The 15,364-nt window shown below is 47.5% G+C and overlaps 1 protein-coding gene across 2 annotated transcripts in view; it reads right to left on the bottom strand.

The window, feature by feature from the left end:
• TRIP10 (thyroid hormone receptor interactor 10) overlaps nucleotides 1-15,364 on the bottom strand; it is a 157,362-nt gene that overhangs the window by 48,528 nt on the left and 93,470 nt on the right. Inside the window, exons 5-10 of one of the 2 annotated variants that reach the window (XM_078685749.1) lie at nucleotides 14,911-14,973; nucleotides 13,974-14,078; nucleotides 12,147-12,275; nucleotides 2,845-2,991; nucleotides 2,295-2,498; nucleotides 354-515 (exon numbers count right to left, since the gene is read on the bottom strand). In XM_078685749.1, coding sequence (XP_078541875.1) covers nucleotides 354-515; nucleotides 2,295-2,498; nucleotides 2,845-2,991; nucleotides 12,147-12,275; nucleotides 13,974-14,078; nucleotides 14,911-14,973 — 810 coding nt within the window. The remainder of the gene's footprint in view (nucleotides 1-353; nucleotides 516-2,294; nucleotides 2,499-2,844; nucleotides 2,992-12,146; nucleotides 12,276-13,973; nucleotides 14,079-14,910; nucleotides 14,974-15,364) is intronic. The other variant, XM_078685753.1, reaches the window with a different exon arrangement.

Here is a 15,364-nt window from a genome sequence, read left to right as displayed (position 1 = left end):
GTTTCTGATATTTAAGGTTCAATAGGCTTGCTGCAACCTTCAGAGTTTAAAGAGGTGCAATGGGCTACTGGATTCCTCTACACTGCTTGGTGGATTTAATTTCCAGGGCAAGTCAAACCTCCATTTTAACTTTATCTCTCAGACCAAAACTTTATAGAGGATAACCACCCCCCACCCCACACCTGCTCAAGCCCAATATGCACTTGCACTAGCCCCTTCCAATTCAGTCTTTGATAACAACACACACACACACACAATCACAGAGTTCATACACTACATGTAAATATTTGCAACAAACCCCTGCATCACACCATACTGAGCAAATCTCTGCTGAGCATTAAGAGCACACTTACCCCCCTCTTCAGGGTGCGGAATGATGGGATCCGGGGTTTCACCGTCCGAGTGATTTCACTCAGACAGTAGGCCAGGGGATCCCGGCTGAACCTGGTCGTGAGGGGTCCATTAGCAGCAGACGGAAGGGGAGAGCTTGAGGGTAGAAGGGGAGGGGGTGGAAGCTGAGGACAGGGAGGAGAAAAGAAAAAACAAGTGGAAGCTCAGATAAGAGAAGAAATAGGCACACCACCACAACTAAGCAGAGACAGAGGGCCTCAAGGAGGAAGAGAACCCATGAGTTTACGAAGAAATAAGTAAACCACCACCAAAGAAAAGGGGACCCCAAAAATAAAGGTCAGAGAAGAAAGAATGGTGAGACTAACAATTTCCAGAGAAAAGAAAATATTAATGGAATCCCAAAATGAACCAGCAAACAACACCACAAGGTAAAGGTGGTCAGGAGGTGGGGTAGGGAGTTTGGGGGACTGAAAGATGGGCCACAGGAATGGGCAGATCAGCAAATCCCCAAACTAGACTATGTAAGACTAGTGGACCCTGGAAACACGACAGCAAACCAAACCTTGAGGTTAAAGGAGAGTGGAAGAGGAGAACCAAAACTGGGGAAATCAGGAACCAAAATCAAAATCAAGTGGGCATAGGTGTCACCAAGAATGGAGAACATCAAACCAGGATACTAAGGGATATAGGGGACTTAAAAACGGCAATCAATAAGAAGGTATCACAGAAAGAGCACCAGCAAACCACTAGCATAGAAACCGAAAGAATTCTGAGAATGCACGAACCAGCACACCATGAACAGTGTCAGGAGGAGGGGGAGGGGCATCAAATACAACCCCTAGCATCAAGTGCATACTGAGGACTCATGGACACCAAAAAGAAAGGTCAATGATCCAAAACAAGATAAAGTGTGAATCTAAATCACCACCAAACATGAGGCCCAGCAAACCACCACCATTGACCAAGGGAGGCTGAGTGATTGCCAAGAACGGAGAAATCGCGGATCTGCCATCAGAGAAAATGGGACAGTAAGTGTTTGCAGGGATGTAGTCAGAAAACCAGCTACACAGATTGGCTGGGGACCCAAAAAATGGAGGCCAAAAGACCAGCATCAAAGATAGTGGATCACTTGACTTAAAAAGATACCACAACCGCAATTCACCATCAGAGAAAAGGAAGGACATGGTTCACCTCAAGAAAGGAGAAACCATCAAAGTATCACTAAGTCAAGGGTACACTGCAAGGGACCCCTACAGTGAACAGTAATCCATTGCCTGAGGCAACAGAAGACTGTGGAAGTGGAGGAAACCCCAAAACGGATACCATCAATCCGCCACCAGAGAAGGGGGGAGACGGGGAGAAAAGGCAAGATTGCAAACGTGCATACCACTATCACAAAAGGGGAGCATCATCTCAATAATTGTAAAACTAAAGCATCACCACCAAAAAAGATAGGAAAGGCAGAGCTGGGGTCCACGAATTGTAAAACCAATAATGACCAGCGGATACAAGAAGAGATAAGGGAAACCGGAATGGGCACCATTAAACCACTTCAAGAAACATGGGGAGTCTGTGGAGCAATACTGGAGACAAACAAACTACCACCAAAATCAGGGTGAGACCCGGAATTACATTAATATACTCCTAAATGCCACCATAAGGCAGAAAAGAAGACTAGGGTTTGTTGAAGGATAACCCAAGAAAGTAAACAAGCCACCCCAGGACAATGGAGACTAGAGGGAGGGGATGGTAAATTAAGTTTTGTTTGTTCAACTATAGACAGTTTTAAATTCAATCCTAAGGTTGTCACAGAGTCTGATGTGTAGGTGGCATGTCTGAACCTAGATCCTGATGGTGACATAGGGTAAGAATTAATATTAGGGACGGTAATATCACATCTCTGCCCAGTGAATTCAAAGCCCCTTTCCACGAATAAATCTTACCTTGTTCTTTTTGCTGAACAGCCACCGCTTGCCCTTATTTCTTCCTATCGGCCATGCATCTCCTCTGGGGTCAATAGTACTTTTGGGGGTTCCTAGGCTTCCTTCAGAAGATGTGCGATTCATCGCCTGGCTCAGGTCTTCAAACTCTACATCACTAGGCCGCTCAAAACCAGATTTATAACCCTCAATAAGGGCAAGGGAATCCTGTTAAGAACAAAAATGAGAACATTTCTCAGCAAGAGGAAAGGCTTAAAGCTCAAAAAGGACTACTTGAGGCTGACAGCATTAATAGCCAAAGGGCCTCCTGTAAGCACTGAAAGACTCTAGAGCAAACCAGACCAGGGCTCATGGGCCAAGGGCTCATTCTCAAACCCGGTGTTCTGCTTTTGCACCCTGGTGATGCCAGCTCATTCCAAGTCCAAATCACGTACCCACCTGTCCTGCTCAAATAATCAAACCTGGTATTATCAAAACCGATAGTACACCATCACATAGTTTTGTTTACCTGACTTTCTTATTCTGGGTTTTCACAGGGTACCCTGAAGCTCACCTGCTTTTCATCGATTGAGTCTGCGGCTGAACTCATTCCATCCAGGCATTTGCCAATGATTGGAAGCACCTGCCGATCTGTGTCTGCAAAGCCGCGATAGCCGTCCCTCAGCCTCAGAGTCCGTCTCTCATCCATAGCCTGCAGCTTCTGGAAGAAACACACAAGAAGGGTGAACAAGAGAGTATTGGAGTGAGTGACCTGTGAAAAAGGCCCTGCCCAAGAGATGCTTTGGCAGGGGTGGAAGAGAGAATTACTTCTTCACTGCTGAGATTTTAAAAACCAAAATGTAGCTTCATCTTGGTCTCTCTACTCAACAGAAAACTTTAATTTGTGTCCGATTCAGAATTACTAGCTGCCTTGCTATGAAGGCCTATGAAGCAGCCTGATCTGCTTATCTCAGAGAGTCATTCCCTTTTGAAAAGCGAGATTTAGGGAACTTTGACGTTTGATGTTCTGCTGGCATAGGTTTTCAATTACACTGCTGGCTCTGTCTGCAGTTATTATTAAAAGGAGGATCCATCAACACTGCTCTACAAACCTGACAAATATTAAGTCTTTAGAAGAGGGGGAAGATAGAAAAGGGGGGGGGGAAGAGAAAAAGATGTGATTTGGATGAGGGGAAAGGAGAGAGACACAGTGTAAGTGTTCACTTGCTTAACCTCCATCTACAGTGTGGGTGTACAGAGGTTAGGCATATTTTTGTTTAAACACCGCTGACCAATTCAGGTTTCTAAAATGTAGAGAGTAGAAGTTATGTTTGAAACTTGTACAGCAGAGCAGTCACCTGGAATTCTTGTGGCATTGACAAGATAAGTCACTGACAGCAGTACTGGATTGACTTTATTCAGTGCATGATTAGATTTTACAATTGTGATGGTATGAGATCAAAGAATAAGTGGAGTTTAGTGAAGAGGATGCTGCTTTCCACAGCTTTGAGTCCTTGGCTAAAAAGGAACGGGCACCAATGTGCACAGATCCTAAAGTAGATCTCCTGAGGAGGGTCATTAAGTGCTGGAAAAGGCGAATAGGTGGGATTTTTTTCCAACAAAAAAACATGAGCAATGGCCAAATAGGGTATGACAGCCCATGCAAAGTATGAAGAGCTACTTAAGACCATGCAGGATAGGTGCAACAGAAGCCACTGAGAATTTACAGAACCTGCCCTTGCAACTCTGAATCTACTGAGTGAGCTTAATCAAGAAGGCCACAACAAATCCCATTAGCATAGTTCAGCCGTAAAGCTACCAGTGCAATTGTAGTTTGATTTTTCTGATCTTGCTCTAAATAAAGGAAGATCTTCTAAAGAGCATTAAGATGGGAAATATTCCAGTGTCTACAATTTAGGGCATCAATTCAGAGCGGAGTCTATATAAGTGTGATGGGTAGAAGGGAAGAAGACAATGAGCTAAGGCATTACAATCTAACATTTCAGTCCTTGAGTTACAATTCACCAACAGCTGTGACTTTGATGGATTTAATCTGTGACAGCCTATCTACCAAACAACCAACCCACCACTCATGCTTTGACTAAGAAATGGTGCAGTCTGAAGATATTCAAAGTAACACCTCTGGAATGATATGAATGATAACTGTAAAAGCAAATAAAGACATCAATGACTGGAGATCAGCATTAAAGTAGTAAAAGGTAATGCAGCAGCCTGTGAGACTCCACATCAAAGCATAGTTTTAGCAGAGAGGTGGATCATGTGGTGAAACAGCTATCTTGTGATAAAGTATATAACACAATTAAGGGTTGTTCCCCTGATTTTATTCTGATACATTAGTCACAGGAATCACATGATTGACAAGTGTCCAACGTCACCGCCAGATACAGGACAACTGCAGAGCCAATATCCAAAGTTTAGCAAAACAGTCCTTTTTTATGCATGAATAGGGGAATATAAACCTCAAAGCAACTGCATCTAAAATACTCCTCTTCGGTGATGGCAAAGGCTGTTATTGAGGGAGAAAGAGAGCTCCTGAAACAAAACAGCAAAAACACCAGTGAAACTCTGAGTTCCCACAGTGTGTAATAGGAATCTTGCCAACAGGGTTTCCACACAGGATATCTAATCAGAGTGAAAGAGTGTGAAAGAAAGGGAGTGGTGGCGAGAAAGAATCAGAGCATTTAAGAGTGAAATGAGAGAGATTAACAGAGGGAGAGAAAGAGAGAGAGCGAGAGTTGAAGAGTGACAGAAAGAAGGCATTAGAAGAGAAAAAGAGTTGCCAACATAACCTATGACCAAAACCATGAAAGGAGAGGACGGACAAAGCAAAAGAAATAACTGAAAAGACAGAAAAAGGGAGAGTGAGATGAAAAGAGGCAAAATTAAAAAAGGGAAGACTTGAACAAGACAGATAAACAGGGGCCGAGAGAAAGGCTATAAGAGAGAGGCTAAACAGAGAGAGAAAACTAAAGAGATAGAATAGAACAAGATAAAATAAGACATAAAAATGCACAATTTTAGACACACAGCAAAATGTGCAAACAAGCAAGGGAGAGACAAACTAGGAGAGAGACAGAGAGGAAGGGTGACTAAATGAAACCTGAAAAAGGCATTATCTGGATATACTTTGTGACCTTTCATTAGAATAGCTAAACAGCCCTCACACTCTTGGCTGCAGGCATATCTCAGATATTAATTAACTCAATAAAATGGACTGGCACTCAGCAAATGTTCTCAGCCTTTCAGACAAATTGAATATGCTACTTACCAGTATGCATCTGTTCTTGGCATGTAGGGCTGCTAACATTCATATCTTAGCATTAGATCGCCGCCTAGTGTTGGGCTCGGATGATCGCACATTGTTGTCCTGGAAGAGTCTTCGAAGTATCCTGAGATAGGTGGCTCCTCCCCTGGACTACAGTGCGCATGGGCATCGGCTCCATCCCCAGATTGTTTTTCGCCATTGTGGCAGAAGATGGAGTGAAAAGTGTAAAGGATGTCCATGCTAATGAATAAATACAATAGTATATCTGCAGCTGCGACAGGCACCGGGGAGGAGGGCGGGCGATATGAATGTTAGCAGCCCTACATGCCAAGAACAGATGCATACTGGTAAGTAGCATATTCAGTTCGAGGCATGTGGGCTGCTAAATTCATATCTTAGCATAGAATACATAGCAGTCCCTCCATCAGCGGCGGTTGCCCGCGCCAGCTGCAGAAACCTGAAAAAGTGTCTTCAGAACAGCCTGTCCTACAGCAGCTTGCTGCTTGGAATGCACATCAACACAGTAGTGTTTTGTAAAGGTATGTGGTGTAACCCACGTGGCTGCTCTGCAAATATCCTCTAAAGGAATGTTCCCTAGGAAAGCCATGGATGCCCCCAGTTTGCGTGTGGAGTGCGCTCGGGGGGGTATTGTTAAAGTGCGCTTGGCTTTATGGTAACATATCTGGATGCACTTAACAATCCATCTGGCTATCCCTGCTTTGGAAATCGGGTTGCCTTTGTGTTGTGGTGCGAAGGCAACAAAGAGTTGTTTTGTTTTTCTAAAGGGTTGTGTTCTGTCTATGTAGTACATCAACGCCCTCCGTACATCTAAGGTATGGAGCATTCTTTCCGCCACCGTTTGCGGGTTTTGAAAGAATGCTGGTAAGTCAATAGTTTGGTTTAGATGAAACTGTGACACCACCTTCGGAAGGAATTTGGGGTTAGTGCGTAGCACTACCCTATTTGGATGAATTCGAATGAATGGCTCTTGGATTGTGAGCGCCTGCAGCTCACTGACACGCCTCAGAGACGTAATAGCTACAAGGAAAGCTACTTTCCACGTAAGGAACTGGAGTTCACACGAGTGCAGTGGCTCAAATGGTGGTCCCATCAGTCTGGTGAGAACGACATTGAGGTTCCACACCGGAGCTGGCGGTGTTCTTGGGGGAATGACCCGTTTCAGACCTTCAAGGAATGCTTTAATGGCGGGCACTCTGAAGACAGAGAGGTGCTGCCTGTTCTGGAGATAAGCCGCTATGGCGGATAGATGTATCCGAATGGAAGTGTACGCTAGATTGCACTTGTAAAGATGCAACAGATAGCAGATGATGTTGGGGATAGATGCATCTAGCGGGTTGATGTCATTGGCTGTACAGTAAATGACAAAACGCTTCCACTTTGCAGCATAGCATGCTCTAGTAGTTGGTTTCCTCGCCTCCTTGATGATGTTCATGCACTCCGGAGGTAGGTTAAGGTATCCAAACTCTAGGACTTCAGGAGCCAGATCGCCAGGTTGAGCTGTTGCGGATCTGGATGCTGAATTTCTCCATGGTTCTGCGTCAAAAGACTGGGCGTGAGGCGCAGTCTTTGATGCGGCACCACTGAGAGTTCGAGGAACGTGGTGTACCAAGCCTGGCGCGCCCACGTTGGAGCAACTAGGATGAGAGTCATCTTGTGCTGCCTTAGCTTTCCTGCGACCAGCGGTATTAGAGGGGCTGGCGGAAAAGCGTACGCAAATTTGCCTGACCAGTTCATCCATATCGCATTCCCCTGCGACTGTGGGTGAGGGAACCTGGCGGCAAAGTGTTGGCATTTTGCGTTCTCTTTTGTGGCAAACAGGTCTATCTCCGGATGACCCCACTGCCGGAAGTACGGGTGGAGGACAGATGGGTGTAACTCCCACTCGTGCATTTGATGGCTGTACCTGCTGAGCAGATCCGCCATCTGATTGTCCTTTCCTGGGAGGTGCTCTGCCATGAGGAAAATGTTCCTCTGAATGGCCCACTTCCACATGCTCTGAGCCAGATGAGACAGCTGTGGCGAGTGGGTGCCTCCCTGCTTTTGAATGTAGTACATCGCGGTCATGTTGTCCGTCCGGACTAGCACGACTTTGTTGCACAGATGTACAATGAAGGACTTGAGCGCCATGAAGATTGCCATCAGTTCCAGATAGTTGATGTGCATCTTCTGTTGCTGCTTTGTCCATAGTCCCTGCACTGTGTAAGTAAGCACATGAGCTCCCCATCCCTGGAGAGATGCGTCCGTTGTCAGGACAATCTGCGGCACAGGCTCTTGGAACAGTCGGCCCTTGCAAAGGTTGTGTGGAGTCCACCAATGCAGAGAGTCGTATGCCCGACTGGTAACCAACACTAGGTCTGTCAATTGCCCACGAGCCTGTGTCCACTGATTCGCTAAGCACTCCTGGAGCGGTCGCATATGTAGCCGTGCGTGAGGGACTATGAAGATGCAGGAGGCCATCATGCCTATCAACTGCATGAACACTCTCGCTGGAAGCGAGTGTTGTGGCCTGAACCTTTGGATCAGAGCCTGCATGCTGTCTATCCTGACTTGGTTTGGCTGAGCCTCGGCCGTCAGGGTGTTGATCGTCGCACCTAGGAACTGCCGGACATGCGCCGGCTGAAGATGCGATTTTGGGTAGTTCAGGGAGAAACCCAGATCGTGAAGAAGGTGAATTGTAGTAGACATGTCTGCGGCGCACTGTTGCTCTGACTTGGCTTGCACGAGCCAGTCGTCTAGGTAGGGGTAGACATGGATGTTCTGCCTCCTGAGGTGCGCCGCTACCGTCGCCAGACACTTGGTGAACACCCTCGGGGCTGTTGTGACTCCGAAGGGTAGGACCTTGAACTGGTAGTGCCTGCCTTGAATAGTGAACCTGAGGTATTTCCTGTGTGACGGGTGTAGTGGAATGTGGAAATAAGCATCCTTGAGATCTAAGGTCGCTAAGAAGTCTCCCTGGTTTAGCAAGGGAAGAATCTGTTGCAGTGTAAGCATGTGGAAATGTTCTGATAGTATGTACAGGTTGAGGGGACGTAGATCTAGAATGGGTCTGAGAGATCCGTCCTTCTTTGGAATAAGGAAGTACAGGGAATATACCCCCATGCCTTCCTCTCCTACCGGCACGAGTTCGATTGCTCCCTTTTGCAGCATCACCACTACTTCCTGCTGCAATAAGAGCAAGTGCTCTGCGGACATAGGCCTTTGCCTTGGCGGGATGTTGGGTGGAGTGGACTTCAACTCTAGGCAATAACCATACTGGACTAGTTGTCGCACCCACCTGTCTGTGGTGATGTTTCTCCAGACGGGCAGGAACTGCTGCAGTCTCCCCCCGACAGGTGTTAGGTGGTCGGGGGGCAGTGACAGAGAGTCACTGTTTGCTTGGAGCAGAGGAGCGGGAGCTGTTGTTTCCTCTGCCGCGACCTCTGTTGCTGTTATTTCTGTAACCTCCCTTGTTCTGTTTTGTGAACGAGGATTGTGCCCCACCTTTTGAGAACTGGGATTGTTGACCCATTTGTCCTCTGGTGACTCCACGTGCACCTGAGCGACGAAAATTGCTGCCACGAAACTGTTGTGACTGTAGGGCCCCCATAGACTTAGCAGTTTCCGTGTCTTTCTTTATTTTCTCTAGGGTGGTGTCAACATCTGGACCAAACAGACTATCAGGATTGACTGGCTGATTAAGAATTGTTGTCTGAATATCCGGTTTAAACCCTGAGATGCGGAGCCACGCTTGTCGTCTCAGCATAACGCTAGTGTTGATAGCTCTAGCAGCTGTGTCCGCAGCGTCAAGTGCACACTTGATGGCTGCGTTTGAGATTAGCTTTCCTTCCTCAATAAGCAGTTTGGTGCCCTCTTGGAACTGTGGAGGCAGGTGTTGTACAATCTGTTCTAGGGTGTCGTAGTGCGCCCTATCGTAACGCGCCAAGAGTGCCTGGGTATTGGCGATGCGCCAAAAGTTTGATGCCTGTGCAGCTACTCTTTTGCCCCCTGCCTCTAGCACTTTGGACTCCTTATCCGGGGGAGGAGCTTCACCCGTTGTCTGGGAGTTGGCACGTTTCCTGGCATTGGCGACCACAAGAGAGTCCAGTGGCAATTGTCCCCGAATGTATGCGGGGTCTGCAGGTGCAGGTCTGTACTTTTTTTCAATGCGAGGGTTGACCACTCTCGCTCTTGTAGGCTCCTTAAATATGTCCCCAGCATGCTTGAGGACTCCTTTAAGCATAGGCAGTGTCTTTACTGTCCTTTCAGAGACTGAAAAAGTGTCGAAAAGGAAGTCTTCCTCAACCGGGTCGGCATGCATGTCCACATCATGATTGGCTGCCGCCCTTTCGAGTAGTGCATGAAAACCTGCTGAATCCTCAGTCGGGGATGCCCGTGCATTAAAAAGCTGCGGGTCCTGTCCCGCACCCTGGGTGTTCTGGTCACCAGTGTCATCATATGAATCCGGTTGTGCATCAGGTTCATTGATTGGGAAATTGTACTGCTCGTCCTCATCATACCCCTCACCCGCAGAGTGTTCTGGGGAGGGAGTAGGGCTCCGTCTCGGAGGAGGCTGGATTGGTTCCGTGAGGCCTGAGGCGTCAAGGGGCACCCTCTTCTTCTTTAGTGGGATGACATAGGAGTCAACCGGCTCCGAAGTGATTTTCCTCTTATAGAGGGTCAGTTTGCCTGTGTCAGCGTCGATGAAATGCTCTGAATCGTCCTCGGATTCGAGTACCCGACGTGGAAGCGGGCCAGTCGGTGAAGAAATCACCTGTTTCGGCGCCGATTTGGTTGAAAATGCTTTCGGCGCCTCCTTCGGCGGCAAAATAAAGAGAAGTTTCCCAGATGGCTTCGCTGGAGTGTCCTTTTGCGGCTGCGGCGATGGTATCGGAGCCGACGGGGCAAAGGCCTTCTCCCTGATTCTTTGCAGTGATTCGGCTATGAGGGACGGCTCACTCACAGTTTGTTTAGGCGCTGACGAGGATGGTCTGATCTTCCCCTCGGATCCGACGTCCGTGTGGGCCTTGTGCGCTTTGGGCGCGGATCCTGTCTTTACCGCCTCCGATTCCTGTGTTCGGGGCGCAGACTTCTTTCCGTGTGCCTGCGTAGCCTCCTTGGAGCCGACTTTGGCGGGCTTGGACGGCGTCGTAGCCGCTGACCCGTGCCGACCATCTTTCTTGGAGGACCCCTCCGCTGGCGTCGGTTTCGATTTTGCAGCATCGGAATCGACGGACTTCTTCGACTTCTGCGGACCGGAGGTCGACGGAGTCGATGGGGTAGCGGGCACCGTCGTTTTCACCGGCACGGCAGCCATCTTAGGGACACTCGAGTCCTTAAGTTTCGGTTTCGTTTTCGGGTCGGCCATTTTAGGTGTTGTCGATCCCGATGGTTTCGGTTTCGGTTTCGAAACAGTCTGCTCAGCAAGTAAGTCCGTGGCCGGGCCCGAAGGCGGGGCTGTGGCTTGCGGCAACGGGTCTTGGGTAAGGCCGACAGGCGATCCCGTGTCCCGGTCGGTATCCTCGTAACCTTCGGGGCAGAGCTCGTCCCCCGAGCTGTCTGCCGCGGCCCCATAAATCTCATCGTCGTCTCCTACCTCGTCGACGTATTCAAGGCCTTGACCCGCGACTCCGTCGTCGTCTACCGGATCCGCCTCGACCTCCGTCTCGGGTGGGGAGATTTGGAGATGATGACCCTGGTCCTCTTCGTCCTGGTCGCCGAAGATGTTCTCCGGATCCGGGGCCGCTTGTTTAGCTTCCATGCGCGCCGCGCGCCGAAGCTTGAGAGTCTTCTTTGAGCGGAACTGTGCACACAACTTGCACTTGCCGTCGTCGTGGTCAGGCGAAAGGCATTTGTTACACACGGGGTGTAGATCGATGTGTGGGTACTTGGACCCACAGAGCGGGCAGTACTTAAACGGGCTCCGCTCCATGTCCGAAAAGTTGTGCAGTCGTGTCGCGATGAGAAGGCCTCAAAGTTCCGAGAGCGAAGAAAACTCCGCTTATTCCGGCTCCAAGAGACGGAAGACTCGAGACCGTGCGCAGACAATACCGACGCAAGAAAATCGAGGCCTTTTGGCCGCTAAAAGTTAGTTTTTCTTGGTTCCGACAGTAAGACGTCGAGACCACATCCGAACCCAATAGCGGAAAAAAACAATCTGGGGATGGAGCCGATGCCCATGCGCACTGTAGTCCAGGGGAGGAGCCACCTATCTCAGGATACTTCGAAGACTCTTCCAGGACAACAATGTGCGATCATCCGAGCCCAACACTAGGCGGCGATCTAATGCTAAGATATGAATTTAGCAGCCCACATGCCTCGAACATATATGTATGTATGTATGTATGTATGTATGTATGTATATATCCTATATCCATCCTATTAGTCATAAGACCCCCCTCCCAGTCACAGGGACGAACAAGATCTATATCACTGTGCCAATCTCATAAGCCAGTTAAATACTAGAGGCTATAAGGTCTATAAACTATGGTCACTTTTCTGAGCATCTTCTGCTGGGGATTATCCACACCTCACCAGCTACAAATTAAAGTTTCACCCTCAGTCTGGAAGGCATCAGTAATTCGCTGACGTACGCTGAAGATCTGCGGCATGTCAGAGAAGTAGAAGTGTCCTTGGTCCTGGTTGTATTTCTGCAGATACAAGGCATACTCGTTCTTACTTTCTTCTGCCATCTGCATCCGCTGGTGAGAGAGCACCCGCGCCTAGAGGAAAAGAAGGAAGAGTTGGAGTGAGAGTCCACTGTGACTACCAGGGAACAACGTGATGCCCTGCATCGATGCCAGGGGAAAGTGAAGGCAGAGGTGAGACATGGAGTGCCCGAGAACGGCATAGGACAGAGCAATACTTATAACTTCACTTGTTTAAGAGGAGGGCGGAAAAACATGGGTCTCTTGGAGAACAGCACCAAAGGCTATCTTGTTAACGCAATATCAGCCAATGAGCAAAGTTAAGACACAAGAGGCTTCAATGGGTACTAGCAAAGAAGAGAGTGATACCCTGCACCTGCACAGTATAGAGAAGGATTGTGAGACATGGGTCACACCTGGGACTAGCAGCGAGATATATTTTTGCATCCATACTTGCTTTGAAGAGGGAAGCGAGAGGAGAGCTGTGGGGTGCCAAGGGCCGTGATAGGGCAGTATCCCGCACCTATCCCTTTGGTAAATGGAGAGGATGCGACACCTGGGTAATTCTTGTAATCCAGTACAGGGGGATCATTCTGCGGTCTAGTGGCTGATCCTGTAACCACTGTGTAACAGAATAATTATCTCTGCTGTTGGATCCCGGAAGTTCTGATTAAAGCAAGGGATAGCACTGCATGAATCCTAAGCTGTAAGGCCTCACACCTACATGAACAGATTTTTTTTCTGAGACTGTGTGACTTTTGTAACTGGAGGGATAATTCCTGTGTCCAACATCCGAGCATGTGGCATCTGTAGAAACTGATGGGATCTCTCTTCTGTCTGCAAGGTCTAACTAAAAGCAAGGATATGGTATCTGAGGCCTGATACTGTGAGATGTATTTAAACACAAGCTTGATGTTTGAGGTTTCCCACTATGAGATCTGCATAATATAACAGGAACATCTTGGCTCACCTGTTCCCATATGATCAGTGTTACCTAAGGTAAAGCTCTGTTTTACTAGGAAAGCTAGTGTTACTCGAGGTGAACCGTTCCAGTCTCAGGGATGCTTGTGAGAGCTCTGTACCCAGGGAAATATTCCTGCTATCCAAAGGAAGCATGCACAATCTTTCGAACCTGAAGTTCTGCTGTCTCAGGGTGGCTTGTAAGGTCTCTGTAATGAGAGAAATGGCCCCTCCTGCACAGGGATCCTTGTAAGCTCTAGGTAACCTTAAAAATAGCACTGCTGTTCTAGGCGGCAAACATCGTTTACAACGCATGTGATACATCGTTGTCATTACAATGCGGTTGTTACAACCACTGAGTTATTACATCGCATACCATTACAACGCAAGTCGTTACAATGACTTGCTGTAGAGTGTAGAAGATGTTGGATTTAAAATCAAACACCTTCCCTACTGTTGCACAGACTGGAGTTGGAATAGTAAATTATACTATTCCAAAATCCAGCGCGCGCCCTACAGCAAGTCATTTTAACAACTTGTGTTATAATGGTATGAGATGTAACAACGCAATCGTTGCAATAACCGTGTTGTAATGGCATGCGATGTATCGCATGCGTTGTAACGTGGCCTATTCGTTCTAGGCATACCCTTGAGCTCTAGGTACGAGAGGTATAAACGGTCTCAGAGATACTTGTGAGCTGTGTGTAACCTAGGGAGTAGTCCTGTTGTCCCAGGGATGCACTAGATCGCTTTAGCAGGTGAAAGTACTAAAGGGCAGGGAAGAGAGACCTAAGGGCAGCGAACAGACCTCACCTTTTCCACGTCGGCTTTGGTTGCGTTAATGTCTTGATCGAGCCTTTCAGCCAGGATCACTGCCTTTTCCGCCTCCCGGCAGTCCCGCTCAAACTTTCGTTTGCTCTGTGGAAGAGAGGATGTTTACTCCATTGATGGATTCTGGAAACTATATCACAACACTACAAGCCCACTGGCACCTTGCTATATACCAAACATAATTTAACTTCTTCAGGGCTCCAAGTCCTAATCAAATCACAGTCGCCACAGGAGATGTAACACTTAAAACACTGGAAAGATATGCTAAACTGTGGAATAAGATTATGATTTGGTTAGGATTTAGTGCCCTGAAGAAGTCCTTTTGTTTCTGGGACAAAACACTTTGTCTATGTTCCATATTGATGTCACAAGAATGAAAAAGACTATTATTTTTTCAATAAACTCCCGAGACCCATGGGGTGTGGATCTTGTGCATTACAAACAGTACAGGGACCTCAAATTGAAGGTTTCCCATCACTTTTGTTTGGTTTTTGCACTTTATTTTACACACTTGTTTTTAACTTTCACGTCCTCTGGTAAGGGTGAGTGAGCTTCCTAAAAAAAAAAAACCCGCTGATTTCCACTGTGACTTCTTCAGGGAGATTTCTTCTCTGTGTCTAGTGCTTACACACTTCTCTCACGACACTCTTTTGTTGTTTTACAAGGAATGGAAAACAAATCAGGTTTCTAAAATTGCAAGTTTAAGCTACCAAATTCCATCTCCTAGATGACCCCTACCATTCTGGATGGAGGGAGAAAAAGCGTTCTGTGATCTGGTAGTCTTACAGGGATCACAGTTTTAGTTTTCACTCTGAGACAGCTGCCAAACTAGACCCAGACAAGCTATTCTCACATACAGATCATAGGCCTCTCACACACAAACACAAGCAAACACACACAAGCTTGAGATGAGACTCACGGCTTCCAGCTGCTTAAAGCTGTTCTCCAACTGCTGCTGTGCTCTTCTCCCCTCTTGAAGATACTGCAAAACAAACAGAGAGTTAACTAACAAGTCTGTGATTCATGCAAAGATGAACACGACTTTGCCCTCAAGGAAGGCAACCAGTCAAGTCTTGCGCACCAGGGAGCAACATGCACACAGCAAAAGGATCTGATGGCTGTAGAGACAGAATGAGATTCTCAGCATGCAAACTGCTTTCTGAAACCTGTTCGGGCATTGCTGCAGAGCAAGGCTCCCTAGATGGGCTGGAACAAGGCTTGTGTCTCTTTCAAGTGATGTGAACTATGAAACGTACTCATGCCGGAAGACTCTACACACTGGGAGTAATTGGTACTGATTATAGACACAAAACCCAGCACATCCCAGTGTCAAGACAGAGAGCAGGGGACGAAAGAGTCCAAACTCACTGCAG

The sequence above is a fragment of the Lissotriton helveticus genome, chromosome 1_1, assembly GCF_964261635.1.
Source record: "Lissotriton helveticus chromosome 1_1, aLisHel1.1, whole genome shotgun sequence".
In the NCBI taxonomy this organism is placed as follows: domain Eukaryota; kingdom Metazoa; phylum Chordata; class Amphibia; order Caudata; family Salamandridae; genus Lissotriton; species Lissotriton helveticus.
This window is presented reverse-complemented; position numbering and strand designations above follow the sequence as displayed.